Consider the following 22,713-nt stretch of genomic DNA (forward strand, 5'->3'; position numbering starts at 1 on the left):
CGGTTCCCTGTGATCTTCATGGGGTACACCATGGGGTACAGGACAGCATAGTAGCTAGAAAAGGGATGGGGGGAGGCAAGAGAGAGGAGTCAGCGGAGAGAGAACACACCAAGATGGCACCTGCTGCTTTCTTGTGTCGGGGGCTCCCATGGTTGGGTTGGATGTTTCTAAAAGCAGCACCTTCTCCCAAGTCTCCCTGGACAAGTTATAGAGACTGCATCATGCTCCACAGTTCTGCAGAGCTCTTCAGCAGAGAAGAGCTCAATGCTGGCAAGACACGGAGCTCAAACAGTCCTGTTTCCAAGTCACCACACCAGAGCCCACTCATATTTGGGGGTGTGGCCAGTCTTGAGATGCCTACAAGGCTCCTGAGGGATGCTGCATCGGGCCATATCAATTCTGCTGCTGCTGACATGAATCCATTTAGATCAGTTTAGAGGGATCATTAAGAACCAGAATGATGTAGAAGCACTATGGGCTTCATTCAATCAATGGACATTTGCTGAAGGCTTGCGATGTGCGAAGCACTGTGCTACGTCCTGGAAATGCAGTTGAGAAGATGTGAGGAAGGCAGACCCCTGAGCCAAGTATGAGGGCCTGGAGCGGTAAGGGCCACATGGAGTCCTCATGGCAACTGTGAGCAGCAGGTAGTGTTGGAGGCACTGGCCCAGGACCAGCCCAGGCAGAAAGCTATCCTGGTGAGGTATGGAGATGTGAGTAAGCACTAGCTCAGCGGGGAGGCTGCATGGAGCTCCACTGCAGGAGAGAGAGTGCAAGAGTGCAGGATGGAGAGAGGAGGAGAGAAGTCGGCCATGTGGGCGGGGCTGGGGCATTAGAGCCTTGTAGGTCCAGCTAGGGACTGGCCCTTTAACTGGAAAGGGTGGGAGGTCTTAGACCACGGGGCTGAAAGTAACCATCTCCCTCCCAGCCCAGACATTTTATCCAAGGGAAATAGGATGTTCCCATGAGTGCAACATGTGGAAGGGACAGGTGGCCACACTGATGCTGCCTGGCACAGGCAGGATCTTGGGAAATGACTGTGGCTGTGTGCCTCACACATCGCCTGCGAAGCCGGCTCCTCCACAGGGACCGCCCTGAGTCACCCTTGGGCGACTGAACTGCCATGTGCTAACTGGAGGTGCTGCCTCCTTGGTCTTCCTAAGCAGGGGTGAGCCTGGGGCAGCTCTGAGCTGAGCCTTGAGCCCAGGCCAGGATCTATCCTGGAAAGAGAGCATTTCGGTCTGTGGGGCCTGAGGAGAAGATTACACAGTGGTTAGGGTGTCGATGACAGAATCACTGCACAGTGGCTGGGGTAAGGTGATTACTATCTTATGCTGCTATCTGGGCTTGTATCTTGCAAAGGCCATGCAGCCCAAGAGAAAAAGCATGCCTTTGGAGCTGGAAATTCAAGTTCAGAGGGAGGCTCTGATGTCTACTAGCTGTGTGGACTCAGCTAGCTGATGTAACCTCTCAGAGCTTCAGTTCCCTCATCTGGAAAATGGGAATTCTGGCACCCACATCACAGGTCTGCTCCTGGGAACAAACAAGGAAAAGCATGGAAAAAGCCGGGATGATGCCTACCCTTCAAGGGGGACTGCCCATCGACCTTTCCCCCTTCCTCCTGAAGACGAAAGCCCTACACTGCTCCTGTTCCTGTGATGACCCACAGGGGACGCTGGCCCTTCTGAGCCCCGCGGGGTGAACAAGCCACATGGTGGTCTTCCTTCCCCTTGCGGGTGACCTGCTGAGACTTGGACCTGTCTGACATCATTCTGGCAAATGAAATGTGAGGGGGTTGCTAGGGTGGGGCCGGGGGGAGGGGAGCGGTGGGTCTAGGAAGGTTTCCTTCACTTTTCAAAAGAAACAAGGCAGAGATTTCTCCTTTTCTTTAAAGAGCATGCAGGCGCTCCACCCTCCGTCACCTTGGGAGGGTACAGCCAGGTGAGGGAGCCAGGCCTGGTGAATGTTCACCTTCCTTCGACCAACCCTGTTTGGTGACCATAAAAGTGGTAACAATTAATGTGCTGTCCTCTGCCAGATTTCCTTCTGGCTCTTCTCAACACCCAGTTATTATTATTACTTGATGGCAAGATTTCTTCTTTATTGTAATAAATGGTACCCATATCACTCGCTGACTGAGGTTCAGGCACGGGCAGTTCCAGTGTGACATGACAGTGATTTCTCCCAGCTGCATCCTGAGTCCCACCAGGAAGCCGGGCAGTGAAGCGGGGTGCTGGCTCAGACAAGGTCAGCCTCCTACAGTCAGAAAAGCCCCAGAGGCACAGCCCTGCCCATGCACAGCCACATCCTCCAGGGGTTATTTTGTTTTTAAAGTGTATTTTCAGGGGTGGGGGATAAAATGTATGTACATTGAAATGCATGCATCTACACTTCTATCAAGATACAGAACACTGCCCAAGGCGAGTGGATCACGAGGTCAGGAGTTCAAGACCAATCTGGCCAACACAGCGAAACCCCATCTCTATTAAAAATACAAAAAATTAGCCAGGTGTGGTGCTGTACACCTGTAATTCCAGCTACTGGGGAAGTTGAGGCAGGAGAATCACATGAACCCAGGTTGTAGTGAGCTGAGATTGCACCATTGCATCCCAGCCCGGGTGGCAGTGTGATACTCTATCTCAAAAAAAAAAAAAAAAGAGAAGTAACTATATATACTTGGGAGACCAGAAGACCATGGCTGGGGTTTCAGAAAGCAGATTTCTGGACTGCGGTGTCCCCTGCCCGTTTCTTTCAGGATGCATACCAGGGCACCAGGGAGCTCTGCAGGCCTCATCAGCATGGCCATGAGCTGCTGAGTAATGGGAAGCTGCCTGGGAATCACAATGGAGCCTCTGGAATGTTTCTTCCCAGAAGAAATCTGTGCTTTGAGCCTTATGGCCACAGTCAGCCTGAGAGTGGCTGAGAGGACCACAGATTTCACCTGCCTCTGAGGGGCTATCCCAATAATGCCCAAGTTACCTGTGATCCTGTTGGAAATGCTGAAGAGCCTGGAATTCCTCTGTCGCTGCACAAACGGCTCCCGATAATACCGGTCCCCAAAGCACATGCCCAGTAGTTCTTTGCGAACCGTCTTGTTCCAGAGTCCATAGATCAGGGGGTGGCAGACAGCGCTGGCAAAGGACAGCCATGTGGCCCAAGTCTCCAGGCTCGGAGAGATGGAGCTCTTCCCCCAGAGTGCCTCAGAGGCAATGACAACCATGTAGGGGCCCCAGGTGACCATGAAGGCACCGAGGACCACCAGGATGGTGATGANAGGTGGGAAGAGGATCACTCGGGCCTAGGAGGTCAAGGCTGCTCATGATTGCTCCACTACAATCCAGCCTGGGTGACAAAGTAAGACCCTGTCTCAAAAAAAAAAAGAAAAAAAAAGATACAGAACAGTCCTACATCGCCTCAGAAAAAAATGGGTATGTATGTTCTCAATCACAGATATATGAAGTCCTTTATCGAAGCGGAAGCCTCATTTAGGCCTAATTGAAGATTCAAGGGAAAACAACAAAAGCAACTCCCCACGCCTGTGTTCGCTGATAATACAGACCAACAGAGGGGTTTTCTTTTGCTCTATTCTCCTGTGTTCGCTGATAATACAGACCAACAGAGGAGTTTTCTTTTGCTCTGTTCTCCTATCTTCTGAGGCTCTCAATCTTTTCTCCAACAACTAGTTTTTAGACATGAGCCCAATCACGACCCTTGAACCCCAAAGAGGCTTTCATGACATCACAGGTAACTGACAAGCTGTAATATGGGAAAGAGCTTTGGATGCTTCATGCTCCTGCCGCAAGACCAACCGCTCTGATAGCAAGCCCGCTCTTAATAAGTTGTCTTCAGTGGAAACAGAAACAGGATCTAAGCCAACTTCACCTACTGGAGTGGGGAACACATTACTGTACACGGAACAGCCTCCCAAAAGCACTAGTCACCTCTGCTAACACTACCCGTCCCGTGTTCTAGCTACTTTCATGTACTGAAATTCTATTTTTAAACTTGGAGTTTCACCCGCTGCGGTGTGGAATGAAAATATGAGAACTATTCTCCACAGACCTGGAACTCTGGCAGCTTCGCAGCAATGATAGATGTGACCACCGTTACAGACTTATTCTAACAGGTGTTCACAGTGGAACCAGTGGCAGGTCAAATGGTGTCCCCAGCAGGCCCTACTTCCACTTGGCCGGCTTAGGACATTGATGCACTGTGAACTTCACTCCAGGCAGCCAGTCCTTTTATGTCTGTCTTTGCTCTCTTTTCATGGGGCTACAAGACGGACTCTTTGGGTTCATATGTCCAGCCAGTTTCTTTAGCTAAGGTTCTCAGTTGGAAACCCCTGGGTATATGTGGCAATGTCTACAGACATTTTGGGCTGTCATGGCTGGGGAGATGTTCCAGCATGTGGTAGGTAGAAGCCAGGACACTGCTGTCTATCCTACAAGGCACAGGACAGCTCCTTACCACAGAGAATTATCTGGCCTGAAAAGTCAACAGTGCTAAGGTGGAGAAACTCTAGCTGGCTGCTGGGCTTGACTGGCAGCACTGAGTTGACATGCTATACAATGACAAAGCATCCAGGCCTGGGCATCTCAGAACCAGGGGAGTTACTTACCAGCCACACAGCCTTGGGCAAGTGACCTGTGAGACCTTAAGGTCTCAAAACCTCACTTTGCTCACCTGCAACATAGGGGCTAACAGGCTTGTCATGAGGGTTAGCTGAGCTAAATGTTGATAAACAGCATACATAGTGCAGTGCCTGGCACATGATAAGCGTGTAACACTTTATAGCCTAAATCACACCCACTGCCCTTGCTCTTCTCCACTTCTACTTTCTTTTCTTTCTTTCTTTGAGACAGAGTTTCACTCTTATCATCCAGGCTGGAATGCAATGGCACGATCTCAGCTCACTGCAACCTCTGCCTCTGGGTTCAAGTGAGTCTCTTGCCTCAGCCTCCTGAGTAGCTGGGATTATAGGCACCTGCCACCATGCCCAGCTAATTTTTTTATTTTAATAGAGACAGGATTTCATCATGTTGGCCAGGCTGGTCTTGAACTCCTGACTTCAGGTGATCCGCCCACCTTGGCCTCCCAAAGTGCAGGGATTACAGGCATGAGCCACCACGCCCAGCCTCAGCATGTTTACTCATCTTATTCAGCTATGTATTCCCAGCACCAACAACTGTGATAGGCATATAATAGGAGCTCAATAATTGCTTACCAAGTGAATATGTGGAAGCTGCTCCTTCAGTGAGAAGGGGCCTCTCCGTCTCTTACCTACCTGTGCTCTCCTACTTGCTGTTTAGGAGCCTAGCTCAAATGCCACCTTCTCCCTGAAGAACTTGCTGCCCAGCCCATCGGCAGTGATGGCTGGTGGAGTTGTCTATGGCAGTTATTTCTACTTTTGTGTTAAATCAGCACCCACAAGTCAGCCTCTGCCACTGGACTGTAAACCCCTGGTGGGCAGGATCTGTGTCCTGCTCATGCTTATAGCCCACCACCCCAAGGATTCGGCATGGGCCTTTCCTGGAATACACATCCAACCAATATTCCCAGTGTCAAATGAGGCACTGAAGGAGGTAAATCCTCTCTCGGATGAAGTACTTTGCTGGCATGATTCGAGGATTTGTCGTGCTTGCTGGTAGAAAGTCTCATTCTCACTCATCTAGACCACAGATTTAAGCAAGCAGCTTACAGTGTCCTGGAACTAACCCTGCAGATGCCCCCAGCATGCTCACTGAGCATCCATACAGACACAGTTCTGAGAGGGGCACCTAGAGACCAGCTCTCCATCTCTGCAGCTAAACTGTTTATCCTCACTCCATGTTCCACGGGACCCAGGGCCCAAGAAGGGATGTTCAACACTTAATAATTCACAAAAATAAAAGTTAAAACATTGAGATCCCATTCCTCCCCACTGCCAATAAATTTCCAAACTTTCTTTAAAAAAAAGTTTGGAAATTTTTTTCCAAACTGATAGGATATTGACAAACAGCTGCTGAAATACAAATTCGTACAACTTTCTGAAGGGTCATTTGCTCTCTATATATATCAAGAATCTTGAAAGCATGTTTATTGTTACTGAGAATACAGCAATTCCACAAACACAGATGCTCCTCAGAATGCCATAGAGAATAGCGAGCTATGTGAAGCCACCTAAACCAGTAATAGGAGCCTGTAAAAATAATTTATAAACCTCCACAGGATGGAATAGCCCATGACCGTGAAACATCACCTTCTTCAAGAATATCTGCAAAGAGAAAATGCTCACAATCACCTAAATGAAAAAAAGGAGGTCAGAAAACCATAGGTGCCAGAAGCCTGTTTCAAAAATTTGCTGTATACAACCAAAAATTACTGGAAGCAAATATTCTAAAACCATCAACAGTGATTGCTTCTGGTTGATTAGATCATGAGTGTTTCTAATTTCATTCATTGTATTTTCTTTATTACTTTTATCACTTAAGAAAAAAAAAAAAGAAGCTAATTGATTCATTTTGACCAGTGGCTTCATTGGTTCTGCCTCCGCCACGTAGCCACAAAGAGCTGCCAGGTTCCAGCCTCAGGTCTAACTGCAGTCTGTGCTCCGGTGGGCAGTTCCACTACCACTCATCGGCTGAAAAACTGACAGTCTCAAAAAAGCCCGGGGACTTGTCTCACCCAGTGACAACACCCCTGGCTCGCCCCGCTCCATGTTTTCCCTGACCCTACGACTTACTCCCCTCCCCAGTTCCTGTAAATCACACATACCCTGAATCTATCCTCCCTGTCCTCATGAGGCCCGACCTATGCCTGTGATGAATGAAGCGGCCCTTAGCAAAATTCTAATAAATGCACTCATTTGTGGGAAACTCGCTGCCAAAGCCCACAAGACTTGTACAACAAAATCTGACAGCTTAATGTGGGAACCTGAAGAACCCGCAATACGCCACTCAGGAACATCAGCCGCACCTGACCTCCTTGTGCACTAGAGACGTTGAGGGCAGGGGCAGCCGAGCTACCACACGGGCACACTGCCTCTCCCAGGTGTCACTGCTTGTATTCTCTGGCTGTCTTCCTTCCCCTTGCTCTCCTTCCAGTCCTGGACTGTGGGGAGTGAGGATGTGTTGAGAATAAATTATATTGTTTGCTAAGAAGAACGATGACAAGGAAAACCTAGCCACCACCCTCTCCCCCAAAGTGGAAAACTACTTGGGGCATTCTAAAGTAGCAAGATAGTATCTGCATATTATACACCAGTTAAAACAATTCTTTAAGTGCGGGATATGTGACCCTGCACCATGGCGCCCTTGTGGAGAATACTTTTTAGTTTGTCTATGATTAGTGGTAAGCAGGCACCAGCTGCCTACCTGGTTTATCTTGGTGCTATGAGAAAACGCAGAACACCTGTGGTGATGATTATTAACCACCTCATAGCACCAAGAAATATGTGGGTCAGAGTCTGCTCAAGGCCCTCAGCCCAGAATGCTGTCAGTCCCCTGAAGCTCTCAGCTCAGAAGGCTGTTGGCCCCCCCGGATAGTCCCACTTTGTTATTCTATCTGGGTGTTTGCCTCCAATTCCTTCAGCGCTGCCTGGGTGGGGGTCTCTACAGCTGAGCTGGACTTGGTAAGGGCGCTCCCTGTTTGGGATCCACTGGTCAACACCAAAGCAAGACAGAGCAGGCGTCACACTGGGAGAAACAGCAGCAGAGTCAAGGGCCCCGGCCCCAATGCTGCTCGGAACTGAAACCTGCCTCGGCTTTGGCTTCTTCATCGACAAACCAAGAATCAGAGGTTTCTAGAATGTTTTATTTTAGGCAATGGAACCTCTTTCTAAAATATAAAATTGTATGCAACATACACAGACAAAACGAGACATAGTCTGGTTGAAGATGTGGCTGCAGAGGCAGAACTCTATCTGGTCATCCTCCCCTGGCAGGGGGCCCTGACACTCTCCAGGGAACTAAGGCAGTCAGAGGGACACTGCACCAAGATGAGCTTCCATCAGTAATCCCTCAATTTTCTAAGTCTGAGGCATGCTTACCGGTCGATGGCAATGACCCCGAGGGTTAGCATGCTGGCTGAGCTGATCAGCAGGTAGAGGAGGGCGGAGAAGTTGCACCAGACGACACCAAAGATCCATTCCCTGCGGATACAGCTTGTCACCACGAAAGGCAGCACCAACACGGACAGCAGGAAGTTGGACAGGGTCAGGCTGAAGACGAACTTGTTGCTGAGAGTAAGGAGGTAGGACTTCTTGTACAAGGTGACCACGATGACCAGGTTGCCCAGGCAGACAAAAATGGTGATGACAATGATGGCGATGAACTGGGTGAGGATGACCCCCTCTTCGCCGCCCTCCTCCTCAGTGAGGTTACTCAGCTCCTTCCTGCAGCCGAGGGAGGAGTTGAGGCTCATGGTCAGTGCACCTCGGCATGGGGGGGGCAGAGCATGCTGGATGACTGGAAAGATAAGTCAGGACCAGGGGACAGGAAAAGATTCATCAAATCACATCATCTCCACTTTAGGGAAGAAAGATGAGGTTTAAAGGCTGTGCCTCAGGTCACCCAGCTAGTGCAGACTCTCAGCCGGTCTTCCCCATGCACTGCATAAGCGGGCCATTTCCTACAACCAACTCTGTGTGAAACTGATTATGTCCCCCTGACCAGTGTCTTCCTCTGGTCTAACCCATCCTATCCATTTTCCCAAGGCCAGTGATTCAAAACCTTTAATGTGCTTAAGAATCCTCTGAAGTGCCAGTGCAGAAAGCTGATCCTTGAGCTCCACCACAAGAGGTTCTGGGCTCAGAGATCACAGGCACAGCCTAGGAATCTGCATTTTAAACAAGCAGGCTGGGGCGGGGCGGGGCGGCAAGGGGGGCAGCTGTTACAAGTGGTCTGTGGGAGACACTCTGCAGACTGCTGTGTTTAGACCCTGGCTACTCAGGGTGGGCCCTGAACCAGCAGGATCACTGTCACTCAGGAGCTCACTAGAGAGGCAGAACCTCAGGCTCCGCAGCTCCATCTACAGAATCAAATCCACATTTTAGCCCCACCGCCAGTCAGTTTTGGTGCTCGTAACAGTTCGACAGTAAGATTCTCATGGGAATCATTCTGACCTCCCTGAGTACAGTTTATACGGCGACATCATGACTGCTGTCATCAGATACGGTGAGGGAGGGGAAACACAACTGTAAATGGGGAAGTGGAGGCACCATTTGAGGTCTCAGCCCACAGACATCACTGTCTATAAGGTGCCGTCCCTGCTCTCAGGAGACTGGCTGGGATCGCTGGCTAAGTCTCCAGGCTGACACTCGTTAACATTCAATCCTACAGACCAATGTTTCTCCAACACTCTTCATATACTTCAGTGAGCCAAAAAACTCCACAGATCACTGTCCCCACCTGCTCTCGTTCTCTGCACACAGAAGACACCAAAAAGAAAGGAACGATTGTTCTCCATGATCAAGACAAAAACTCTGGTGCCTAATCTGCCTACACACAGCAGTGGGGTTATCCCCACAACCCTCGTGGTAGGTCCGTGGCCTCTACTCAAACATTCTTTGTCCAGAGGGAGTGTGTGGGTTAATAAGGCAGCCCTTTCCCTCACCAGCAGTCTTAAGTGCCAGTGAGAAAGTTTCCCTTATAGTATAGTGGTTTCCAGACCCTTCACTAACTTAGCTTCCCTGCTTTATACTTGCTCTCAGACGTCTATGACCCTCTTGATGTGGGTCCCCAAAATTGAACACACCATTCTAGATGTCAAGTCCAAAAGGGCAATTTTCTCCATGATCAGAATAATCTCTTTCCACTATTCACTGTAAAAATACATTTTCTGGAGGCAGGGTACACGGAGGCTCACAGTGGTAATCCCAGCACTTTGGGAGGCCCATGCAGGCAGATTGCTTGAGCTCAGGAGTTCGAGAACAAGCCCAGGCAACATGGCGAAACCCTGTCTCTACAGAAAAATACAAAGAAAATTATCTGGGAATGGTGGTTCATGCCTGTATTCCCAGCTACTTGGCAGGCGGAGGCGGGAGGATCCCTTGAACCCAGAGTTCGAGGCTGCAGTGAGCTATTTGTGTCACTGAGCTCTAACCTGAGGGATAGTCCGAGACCCTGTCTCAAAAAATTTTCTTATAGCAACGAACTAATTTTGTTGGGCTTATATAAGTGTGTGATCAACTAAACCCCAAAGTTTATACATACATAAATTTCTATGAAGGCAGATGTCCCTAATTTTGAAAATATGGAATTAATGTTTTTAAGCCTAAGTATAAAACGTTATTTCTACTAAATTTCCCTTTACATATTTAGGCCCGTATTTCCAGGCTGCCAAAATATTCTGAATTTTGATTCAGTTAAGCAACATATTTGTTATTCCAGCTTTGTGCTATGAGTATACTTTCTAGGTATGCCTAGAAGCCGGGCACAGTGGCTCACGCCTGTAATCCCAGCACTTTGAGAGGCCAAGGCAGGTGGATCACCTAAGGTCAGGAGTTCGAGACCAGCCTAGCTAACATGATGAAACCTCATCTCTACTAAAAATACAAATATTAGCTGGATGTGGTAGTGGGCACCTGTAATCCCAGCTACTCAGGAGGCTTAGGCAGGAGAATTGCTTGAACCCAGGAGGCTGAGGTTGAGTGAGCCGAGATCATGCTAGTGCACCCCAGCCTGGGTGACAAGAGTGAAAATCCATCTCAAAAAGAAAGAAAGAAAGAAAAAGAACCAGACATCATAATGAAAGAACAAGATATCATAAAACAAAAAGCAACAACAAAAAAACGCAGTTGTAAAAAAGAACCAAATAGAACTTCTAGAAATTAAAATTTTAGTCATCAATATTACAAACTCATGGGTATGTTAAACAGCAAATATAGATAAAGAGAAAGATGGTTAACTGAGATGGTTCCTAGAAGAGGTCCAAGGAAATTACTCAGAATGCAGTCAGAAAAATTAAGAAATTAAAACTATGAAACAAAAGTCAAAATACAAGTCAAAATACTGGAAGAACAGGCTGAGAAAATCCAACATATGTCCAACAGAAGGGCAGAGAGAATGAAACGAGCAGACACTGTTGGGCACTTACCCAGCAGCCATTCTTAGTTTGTTCTTACTGGCAGACCTCGAACTTTGTTTGGGTGTCTAATCCTCCTCCAAGTGCCCCAGAGAAGGCTGATCTTATCCCTAGTTCTGGAATACAGATCCTGATCGGTCTGAACTAATCCCTGTGTTCCCTTTCTTCTTGCAGTTCTGGCAGTCTCCGCCTGTAGTTAGGCAGGAGGAAACGTCTTTGATGGGGGAAAGGGGGAAGATTTTTGGGTAAAGCTGCTTTGATCTCACAAAGACACAAGGAAGATAAATCTCTCTAATGACCCTGGTGGCAAAGACAGAAAGGGAGCCTGGAGCTGTGGCAACCATCTTGAGACCATTAGGGATGCAAAGCCAGCATGCTGAGCATGGCTGAAAAGAAAGGCTGATCCTTGGGCTAATAAATTAATAAATCCTGAAGTCAGTTTTCTCCTGGCTTTTTGTTATGTGAAGCAATACGAGTTTAAAAATTGTTTTTAAAGCTATTTTGAGTTGGGTTTCTGTTACTTGAGTCACACGTATCCAGCCTACTAGGTTAACAAGACTATAGAGGTATGACTGAACATTTTCTAGGATTAAAGAAACTCACGAGTCCTCAAATTGAAAGAGCATATCAAGTTCTGAAAACAAATTTTTGAAAAGCCTATACCAAAACTCATCATAATAAAAAATGAAAACACCCACATACAGAGAAATGGAAAAAGCAGTTTTGCCTATAGAGTAACAATTAGATAAACAGTAGACTCTTCAATAGCAAAAGTAAAAAAAGAGGCCAGAAAATAGTGGAATAATATAAGAAAAAGAACCTTTGCCCTAAAGCTCCATATCATTCAAGAGAGGGTAAATATACTTTTGGGGTGAACAAAACCTGAATGGTTACAAATGACGACTCTCAAGTGATCTGGTTAAGGATACATTTCATGAAGAAGGAAACTGAATCCAGAGATAAGGGGTAAGGTACAAGAATCAACTGTTAGAAAAAAATTTAGTAAATACGTAGATAAATCTAAATAAGAGCAATAAAAAATAAAATGTAGGCCTGGTGCAGTGGCTCATGCCTGTAATTCCAGCACTTTGGGAAGCTGAGTAGGCGGATCACTTGAGGTCAGGAGTTCGAGACCAGCCTGGCCAGCATGGTGAAACTCGGTCTCTATTAAAAATACAGAAATTAGCCAGGAGTGGTGGTGGATGCCTTTAATACCAGCTACTCAGGAGGCTGAGGCAGGAGAATCACTGGAACCCAGGAGGTAGAGGCTGCAGTGAGCTGAGATGGCACCATAGCACTACAGTCTGGGCGACAGAGCAAGACTCCATCTTAGCAAGCACGTCAGTGACCTCAGTATCGGAGAGCCCAGAGTTGGCTGCAGTCTTTGAGGCCTTCTGGTCCAACCTTCCTAAGGAGACAGAGGGGATTCATGTGGGCCTAAGAGCTGCCCACTCAGTGAAATCCAAAATCCCAGTCTCTGCCACGAGGTCTGGAGTACAGAAGGCACAAGTCCCAGCAAATCCCTCAGGGTGTATCTTTAAAGAACAAGAGAAGGGGTTTGGAATGCCCCAGCCAAAGGAGGCTTCCTGGCGGGCAGCCCACTTACCCAGGGCCCAACAAGCCAGGGCCCATTGAACGGAAGCGAGCTCACGTGTGACTCACATTTCCACTCTCTGGGGCTGCTCTGCTGCAGACACAAAGGTGTTTCAGAACTCCCACATCCTGCCCCGACCAAATAAATCACCTTGCACTGCTTCTCCAAGAAACATCTAGAAAAAGGTTTTAATAAGCCCATCAGAAATTATCCCTGAGAAAGAGAGCTATCCGTCTCAGACAGGTCATCAGGGAAGTTGATCACTGACTCATCCTTGCCACCACAGCTCACGTGTTGTGGTCACTCCTCTTTGGGAAGTGTCTTCAGTCTTCTTGTGCATTTCCAGAGATAGTAAATTCTTTGCCTGATTAGCCTACTGGTAGCGGCCTCAGGTCAATCAAAGCCAAATCTTATCACTCAAGTCATTAAAGTGATATTAATCATTTTGTAATCAGTCCAAGTGCCCATCAATGATAGACTGGATAAAGAAAAAATGGTCCTTATGCACCATGGAATACTATGTAGCCATAAAATAGAACGAGATAGGTCTTTGTAGGGACAAGGATGGAGCTGGAGGCCTTTATCCTTACCAAACTAATGCAGAAACAGAAAACCAAATAGCACATGTTCTCACTCATAAGTGGAAGTTAAATGATGAGAACACGTGGACACAAAGAGAGAAACAACAGACACTAAGGCCTCCTTGAGGGTGGAGGGTGGGAGGAGGGAGAGGAGCAGAAAAAATAACCAGTGGGTACTAGACTTAGTACCTGGGTGAAAAAATAATCATACAACAAACCCCTGTGACGTGAGTTTACCTATATAACAAACCTGCACATGTAACACTGAACTTAAAAGTTAAAAAACAAAAATTAAAAACAAGGCAACACTATAGAGTTGAGACAAGTATCTGTTGTGTTTTATAAACTGCTTTCCATGGTAATATCCAAGAAATAATTCCAGAAATGCCTTGAGCTGCAAGGACAGAATTACTACAACGTAAGACCAGGTTCTTTCTATTATTTGTGTAAATCTGGATAATTTTGTGGTTTCATATTTTTACCTAAAACTCTTTCACTTTGATTGACTTAAGGTGGAAATGTCTTCCTACTCATATTACTGTTGCCCTGCACTTGTCAGAAAGACTGTGTGGCCTGCTGGTTAAGAGCACAGATGCCGGCCAGGCACGGTGGCTCATACCTGTGATCCTAGCACTTTGGGAGGCTGAGGCAGGTCAATCACTTGAGGTCAGGAGTTTGAGACCCACCTGGCCAACATGGTGAAACCCCGTCTCTACCAAAAATACAAAAATTAGCTGGGCATGGTGGCACACACCTGTAATCCCAGCTACTCAGGAGGCTGAGGCAGGAGAATCGCTTAAACCCAGGAGCCGAGATCACGCCATCTGTCTGGGTGACCATCTGTCTGGGTGACAGACTCTGTCTCAAAAAAAAAAAAAGCACAGATGCTGAAGCCAACTGTCTGGATTTGAAGATGGGCTGCCTTCTGTGTCCTTGTCTATGAAATGAGTATCATCTTCCTTCTAGAGTTACTGTGGGGACTGAGGTCCTTTGTATAAAGTGCCTGGAGCAGCATCTGGTGCACAGTAACACTTCACTGCACGCTAGTGCTACTATTTGAAGAGTTTAACCTGATTTCACTTTGGGAAATGACCCTTCATTTATTTCTGGCCTACCCTCTTTTAATTTTTAGGCCATGTGATTTGGGGGAGGCCATCATCACTTGCAGCTGTAGGCATCAGCGCTTGATCTAGGCGGGGCTAGATAGTCTCAGTGATAGGTCTAAGGATGCTCACGTGACCCTAGGTCCAGGATTTTGGCTGGAAACAGAGGACAGGCTAGCTTACCACAGGGCTGGCAGTGTGATAATGTGTGAGCCAGCGTGGCAGCAGCTGGCCGTCTTTGACACTACATAGGAACAGCTTACCAGCAAATAAAGCAGAAGATGAGCGTACAGGGCAAGGGAGTGGATAGGTGGGAAGGACACAGGCGAAGTCATCCACAAATGCTGATGAAAGCATTTGAGATTCTGAATCTTCTAGTTACATAAACCAGCTACTTTTTTCCTTCCCTTACACTACTTTTGCTGGGTTTCTATCACTTGCAACTTACAGAATCCTGACTAATATTCTGATATATCATGACCTACAAGCCACATGTCAAGACTCCACCTCTTTGGACACTGGTACCGGAAGCCTTCCCTTTAGGCCAGCTCTACAAGCACAGCGCTGCCTGCCTCAGCCTCTTTCTTTTCCTCCTCTTCTTGCCATGGGCTTCTGGGACCTAGGAAGTAGACTTTCCTCGTATGGAGGCATTGAAAAACTTTTCACCACCAGAGTGCAGTCCCTTTAGAATCAGAAGATCTATGTCCCAGTTCAGGGACTGCAAGCCACTGCAAGGAAAGGGAGACCTCCCCCATCTCCACAATGCCCCTCGCCCCTCATATATGGGGCCATCCAAGGGACAGCCTGAGAGCCTGCAAATCACAGCCCCGGGGTTAGTGGCGGAGTGTGGTGGTCAGAAGGAGATGGGTCCTGACCCCTCTCTAATGAGGGTCCCCTGGATAGGACAAGACACACCTGTCCTCTCCAGAATTCTGCTCCAGAGAAAATAGTTTCTTTTATCATCAAGGTCTCTTCTGATATCCTTAAATCTGCCTGAGTGAGGCAATGTTTCATTTCCTCCTCTACAGGCTTCTTTAGAGCAGAATGCACCACTCCATTGCTCCATTTCCACTCTCTGAATCTCACTAACAATTCTTACGAAGTGCTGATCAGGCTGAGCGCGGGGACCTCCAGCTGTTGTCTTCTAAAGAAGTCAAGTGCAAACAGGTGGGTACAAAAACTGCTCAAATAAACAATCCTCCAGGTGAGGAAATGTTCCTAAACACCACTTCCAACAAGCCCAGGTGAAATCGCCATGCTGCTCATTGGCCATACTCTCAGGGCCCCTTTATCTCAGCACCTCAAAGCACTTACACACCTCAGTCACTAATGGGCAGGGTGTGTGGTGGGGGTAGGGTTGGGAAGGAGGTTCTAATAACCACCTTGTAACTGAGATAAAGAAAGGGAACCACTACTCCCATCCCAACTACAAACGAGGCCACATAGCTCGTTGAGAGGCAGAAAGAGATCACAGGCTCCCTGGGTGTCCACATCTGTGTGTAAACAGCCAGGTGCAAAGGCTACCTCCTGCGCTTCCTCCATCCTTTCCTGGCACTCACCTGAAGGTTGCCCCATAGATGGCAGGCACAGGTACATGGCCTCTGCAACCCCAGAGGTGTGTACCCACCCAGCCAACCCAGAGTCTGTTGCAATGCCCCTGTGCTTTGCCCCTCTCCCCATTAGGGTACCACAAATCTAGTAATGTCTTTTGTCAAAACCTCTCACGTGCAGCAGGTCTGAGCTCTGGTCTGCTTAGGAAAATGTACCAGGGAAAGGCAGAGAAGCTAGAGTCAGAACCCCAGATGGCCTTACAGACTTCTGAATTCTGAATTCACGAATGAGAGAGAGCTGGCTTTGGTGCTCCCCACATGTTCACGATCAGCTTGAGCACCTCACTGCCCTTCACAACATCCTTCTACAAGTGCCACTGGAAGTCTGCAGTTTGGGGTTCTTCTCCAGCTTCTGCAGCTGACTGCAACCCTGTCCACAAGGGCATCAGCAGTGAGTCTGTCAAATATTCTTCCAAATCCAAGCTCTTGGATTCTGGGTAGAGACATTCCTAAGTCTCAATCCTTAATCCATTCCTTTCTTCCTATTAGATTCCTTGAGAATTTTATCTATTTCCAGAGTGTTGCTTAATTATTAACTAACAATGATCAGTATTTGCAAAACACGGTGCAACATATGACATACTATTACACACATCATCTCATTTGATTTTCTGAATAACGACTTCTCCCCCTTTTTAAAGAGGCAGCATAACATAATGGTTAAGAACATGAGCCCTGGAACTAGAAAGTCTGGGCTCAAAATTCCAGCTCCGCTACTTACTGCCTCTGTGGCCTTGACATGTTATTTAACCTCTCCCGGCATCAGTTTCCCCATCTGTAAAATGGATAGATAATAGGAGTATCTACCTCATAGGATGGGTGGTAGGAGTCAATGAGTTAATATTTGTACTTTGCTTAGAACAGTGCTTAGTGCTACGTGTTTGTTAAATAAATAAAATGGGAAAACTGAGGCTCATAAAGGTTAAGTGATTAGTTCAAGAGAACAGTAGGTATTAGCCCTACAACTTGGTCATATGCCTGTGAGTCTACTGTTTATCTTCATTCCATCCATTCACCACAGCAGATGAGATGCTACAAGGTAGATCCTCACTGCATTGCAGACCCCTCGCCACCAGCCCCTTCCCAGGCCCTCTGCTGCAGCCAGCTGTGCTGTGCTCTCCCATTTCCACTCTGCTTTTGCTTATTTGAAGGACTCTCCCTGTTTGTGGAATGAATGAAGAGGTAGTAAGTATAAAGTATTTTATTGATCCATTGGGCTTATAATTTTATTTAGAAACAGAAAGAAACAAATAAGTGGGTTAGAGAAGAGATTAAGACTCAGAAACAACAAGACAATATATGAAGTCACAGATGACCCTGGATTTGGCAGTGACTTTTTATAGATGACACCAAAGGCACAGGCAACATACAACAAAATAGACAAACTGGACTTCATGAAGATTTTAAAATTTTGTGCATCCAAAGACACTATCAACAGAGTAAAAACACAACAACCCACAGATTGGGAGAAAATGTTTGCAAATTATATATCTGATAAAGGATAAATATCCAGAATATCTAGAGGACTTCTAAAACTCAACAAGAAAAACATAAACAATCCAATACAAAAATAAGCAAAGGGTTACATTAGGTGAAGCAACTCAGACACAGAAAGACAAACACCACGTAAATGGACACTAAATAATGTATACACATGGGTGTAGAGGGCAGAAGTGGCGTAGAGTGTAGAGTGGTAGACGATGGAGACTCAGGAGGGTGAGGGTTAGGAAGGGGAGTGGATGAAGAGAAATAATGGCTACAATGTACGTTATTCCAGTGATGGATACCCTAAAAGCCCTGACTTCACCACTGTGCAATATGTTCATGTAACAAAACTGCACTTGTACTCCTTAAATCTATACAAATAGAAAATTTGTTCTACTTGGGAGGCTGAAGCAGGATAATCACTTGAACCCAGAGATGGTGGCTGCAGTGAGCCAAGATCACACCATTGCACTCCAGCCTGGGCAACAAGAGTGAAACTCTGTCTCAAAAAAAAAAGTGTTAATAAAATTTTTTCAATAGGCAAAGGACTTGAATAGACATTTTTCCAAAGAAGACAAGCAAATGGCCAATAAACACATGAAAAGATGCTCAATGTCACTAATGATTTAGGTGAATGCAAATAAAAATCACAATGAGATACCACCTTCATACCCCTAGGGACGGCTATTATCAAAAAGAAAAAGAAAACAGTGAGGATGCAAAGAAATTGCAACCCTTTTACATTGTTGCCGGGAAGATAAAATGGTACAGCCACTGTGGAAAATAGTATGGGAGTTCCTCAAAAAACTAAACATAGAATTACCATGTGATCCCGCAATTCTATTTCTGTGTATATACTGAAAAGAACTGAGAGCAAGGTCTCAAAGAAATATTTATACACCAATATTCATAGCAGCATTATTCGTAATAGCTAAAATGTAGAAGCAATTCAAATCTCCATCAAGGGCTGAATGGATAAGCAAACTGTAGTATATACATAAATACATACATACATATTATTCAGCCTTAGAAAAGGAAGGAAATTCTGACATTTGCTGTAACATGGATGAACCTTGGGGACATATGCTAAGTAAAATAGGCCAATCACAAAAAGACAAGTATTTTATGATTCTGTTTACATGAGGTACTTAAAGTAGTCAAAATCAGAAGGACAAAGTAGAATGGTGGTTGCCAGGAGCTGAATGGCGGGCAGCGTGCAGAGTTACAGTTTAATGGGTTTAGGGTTTCTGCAAGCTGGAGACTTCTACAGATGGATGGTGGTGATGCTTGGATGACACTATGAATGTACTTAATACCACTCAACTGTGCACTTAAAAATGGTTAAGATGGTGATATTTCTTGGCCCTGTGTCCCCATGCAAATATCATCTCAAATTGCTTTTTCGTTTTTTTTCTGAGACAGAGTTTCGCTCTTGTTACCCAGGCTGGAGTGCAATGGCGCGATCTCGGCTCACTGCAACCTCCGCCTCCTGGGTTCACGCAATTCTCCTGCCTCGGCCTCCCAAGTAGCTGGGACTACAGGCACGCGCCACCATGCCCAGCTAATTTTTGTATTTTTAGTAGAGACGGGGTTTCACCATGTTGACCAGGATGGTCTTGATCTCTTGACCTCGTGATCCACCCGACTCGGCCTCCCAAAGTGCTGGGATTATAGGTGTGAGCCACCGCGCCCGGCCACAAATTATAATCCCCACATGTCTAGGGAGGGACTTGGTGGGAGGTGATCAGATCATGGGGGTCATTTCCCCATGCTGTTCTTGTGATAGCGAGGGAGTTCTCACATAGTTTCAGTGGGTCCAAGCCCCAAGCCTTGGCAGCTTCCACATAGTGTTGGGCCTGCAGGTGTGCAGAAGACAAGAGATGAGTTTTGGGAGCTTCCACCTAAGTTTCAGATGATGTATGGAAATGCCTGAATGTCCAGGCAGAAGTCTGCTGCAGGGACAGAACCCTCATGAAACTCTACTAAAGCAGTTCAGAAGGGAAATGTGGGGTTGAAGCCCCCACACAGAGTCCCCACTGGGGTACTGCCTAGTGAAGATATGAGAAGAGGACCACCATCCTCCAGAAAGGTAGATCTACCCACAGCTTGCACCATGCACCTGAAAAAGCCACAGGCACTCAACACCAGCCTATGAAAGCAGCCACAGGGGCTGCACCCTGAAGAGCCACACGGGTGGAGCTGCCCAAGGTTGTGGGAGCCCACCCCTTGCATCAGTATGCCCTAGAAGTGACACATGGAGTCAAAGGAGATTTTGGAGCTTGAAGATTTAATGACTACCAAGCTGGGTTTCAGCCTTGCATGGGGTCTGTGGTCCCTTTATTTAAGCCAATTTCTCCCATTTGGAATGGGAACATTTACACAATACATGTACTCCCACTGTATCTTGGAAGTAACTAACTTGCTTTTGATTTTATAGGCTCATAGGCGGAAGGGACTTGCCTTGTCTCAACTCAGATGAGACTTTGGACTTGGACTTTTAGGTTAATGTTGGAATAAGTTAAGGCCTTGGGGGACTGCTGGGAAGGGAAAATTGATTTCGAAATGTGAAAAGGAAACTGATTTGGGAGGGGCTGGGGGAAGAATGATATCGTTTGGCTCTGTGTCCCCACCCAAATCTCATCTCGAACTGTAATCCCCACATGTCAAGGGAGGGATCTTGTGGGAGGCAATCGGATCAGGGAGGCAACTTCCCTCATGCTGTCCTTGTGATGGCGAGAGAGTTCTCAGGAGATCCGATGGTTTTAAAAGGGGCCGTTTCCCCTGAGCGCACTCTCTCCTGCTACCTTGTGAAGAAGGTTCTTGCTTCTACTTTGCCTTCTGTCATGATTGTAAGTTTCCTGAGGCCTCCCCAGCATGCAGAACTGTGAGTCAATTAAACCTCTTTCCTTTATAAATTACCCAGTCTCAGGTATTTCTTTAGAACAGTGTGAGTACAAACTAATAGAGCTGGTAAATTCTACGTTATGTGTATTTTACTATAATTTAAAATGTTTTAAAAAAAACAACAACATATCTAGGCATCTTCTGTTTAACTTCTCTGTCCCACAGGGATTGGAAAGTCACGAAATGAGGAGGCCAGCTATTTTCACAGCTTCTCACCCATTGTTAGGGATGAGAAGATCCTTAGAAAACATCTAGTCTAACGTCCTCCTGTAGCAGATGAGGAAACTAAGGCCTTGTCTGGCATTAATTATTGCTCTCAAGGGACTAATACAGCAGTGACTTCCAAGGCTGAGCCCGCTGAATAAAACCATTAATCATGCTACATCCACCTCAGCAAGTGGGACATCTCCCCAGGTGACATGGCGAAACAGAGCCCTACTTTTTGTGAATCAACCCCCTCTGCAGTTTTTGCTGTGGCACGTAGGAAAATGGGAGGGACACATAGTCCTAAGCAAAGCTCGACTCTCAACCACGGACTATCAGTCAATTTTTTAAAAGGGCAGCCGGCCTCTCTCCCAGGTCTCCACCACCTACATTAAAAGCTGTCTTCACTCTTTCATGTTTCCCAGTCAGCACAGACAGCGGAGGTCCATGTCAGCCTCCCAGAAAATGCACACACAACCAGCAGCACTCATGATAAAGACAGCTCACTCAGGGGAGAGTCTCAGGCCTCAAGAAGAAAGTGCTTTAACAATAGAGAAGAAAAAATAGCTGAGTTCCACACAGTTTTCTGTGACACCTTTAGCAACCTGAAGATTGAGCAAGTCCTCATAGAAATCATTTGAGCTGCATATGAGGCAGGGATCCTTCCTTTGGCAGGCCGCTGGCTGTCCCAGCCTCAACTACGTCATTCTCTCCGTGGGAGAGGGCAGAAATTCCAGCCTTTCCAGAGCAGGCTTGAGGAAGTCTCCACAGACACTGGCCCATGGCCATCCTGCCTGGAACTGGGATCCCAGTAAATCCCTAAGGTAAAGCTGGGTCACAAAAGATCAGAACTACCCAAGGCCGTTCCAAGTCTGTTTAGCACTGCTGCCAAAAGTGGCTGTGGTGCTTCAACAGGCAACTGTGCCAGGAACCCCCGCTAAGGTGGAGAAGCCAATGACACTCCCTGTAGCTCCAGACTCTACCTCCAACCAAAATCTCCACCTGCGCGTCACAGGCATCACCAGCCTATGTCCAAAACCAGATTTGAATCCTTCGCCTCTCAAACTGCTCTTCCTGTGTCTCTCCCCATCCCATGTGTGCCACCCCATCCTTCTAGTTGTGCAGGCCCCAGACTACGGAGTCACTCCTGGTTCCTCATTCTCTCATGTCTCGGACCAAGTCTATTAGCAAATCTATTGGCTCTAGGTTTGAAAAGTATCCAGAATGTAATTACGTCTTACTATTCTCTGCTGCCACCACTTTGGTCCAGGCTATGCTGTATCTTCTCTGGGTTATTAAAATAGCTTCCCACGAATCTACCTGCTTCCATCCTTCCCCTTTTCTCCTCACAGCAACCAGAGTGAGACTGTTAAAAGAGACATCAAAACAAGTCACAGCTTTGCTCAAAACTGTAAAAGGATTCCCATGTCACACAGAACAAGCCCAAAGTTGTTACCTAGACCTGCAGCTCCCTCCAGGGCCTGGCTCTCCATTACTGCCCCAATCTCATAATAAAAATTACCTTTTATTCTTTCCACTCCAACACACTGGCCTCCTCACTTCCTCAAACCCATCCAAGCACGCTTCCAGCCCAGGGGTTTTGCACTTGCTGTGTCCTGTGGCCAGAATGCCCTTACCCTTCACACACCTTTTCAGCAGAGACTTCCCCATTCATACTGTGTAATACTTCATACCCCCTCCAACACTTCCTGGCCCCATTCTCGTCTTTACTTTCGGTCCTTAGCACGTGTGAGTGTCCTTATTTGTTTATTTTGTTAATGTCTTACTCTTTCACAAGACTATAGGTTCCATGAGGGCAAGGAAATTTTGGTCTGTACATTTTCTGGTCAGCACCTAGAAAAGTGCCTGGCACATAGTAAATATTCAATAATTGTTATGAATAAATACAGGAACAACGGGACACTAGACACCTTGAAACAGTAGGCATTTCTTGTTTACTCTCCAGAAGAGTAGCAGACAATATTCATTATCCAGCCAACACCCATTCTCCTCTTCTATCAAAAGAACCCTGATTTCATGTGGGGTACCAAATGTGCCTACAAAAATGCACTAGCTTGATCAGGTATAGTGGCTCATGCCTATAATCCCAACACTTTGAGAGGCCAAGGCAGGAAAATTGCTTGAGCTCAGGAGTTCAAGATCAGCCTGGG

The 22,713-nt window shown here is 46.7% G+C and overlaps 1 protein-coding gene across 1 annotated transcript in view; it reads right to left on the reverse strand.

Annotated features, from left to right (window-relative positions):
- The window catches only part of GPR161 (G protein-coupled receptor 161), a 51,004-nt gene that overhangs the window by 17,587 nt on the left and 10,704 nt on the right, over positions 1-22,713 (reverse strand). Inside the window, exons 3-5 of the mRNA XM_017534030.2 lie at positions 8,025-8,444; positions 5,716-5,867; positions 2,980-3,298 (exon numbers count right to left, since the gene is read on the reverse strand). Coding sequence (XP_017389519.1) covers positions 2,980-3,298; positions 5,716-5,867; positions 8,025-8,444 — 891 coding nt within the window. The remainder of the gene's footprint in view (positions 1-2,979; positions 3,299-5,715; positions 5,868-8,024; positions 8,445-22,713) is intronic.

Source organism: Cebus imitator, unplaced genomic scaffold, assembly GCF_001604975.1.
Source record: "Cebus imitator isolate Cc_AM_T3 unplaced genomic scaffold, Cebus_imitator-1.0 Scaffold84, whole genome shotgun sequence".
NCBI lineage: Eukaryota > Metazoa > Chordata > Mammalia > Primates > Cebidae > Cebus > Cebus imitator.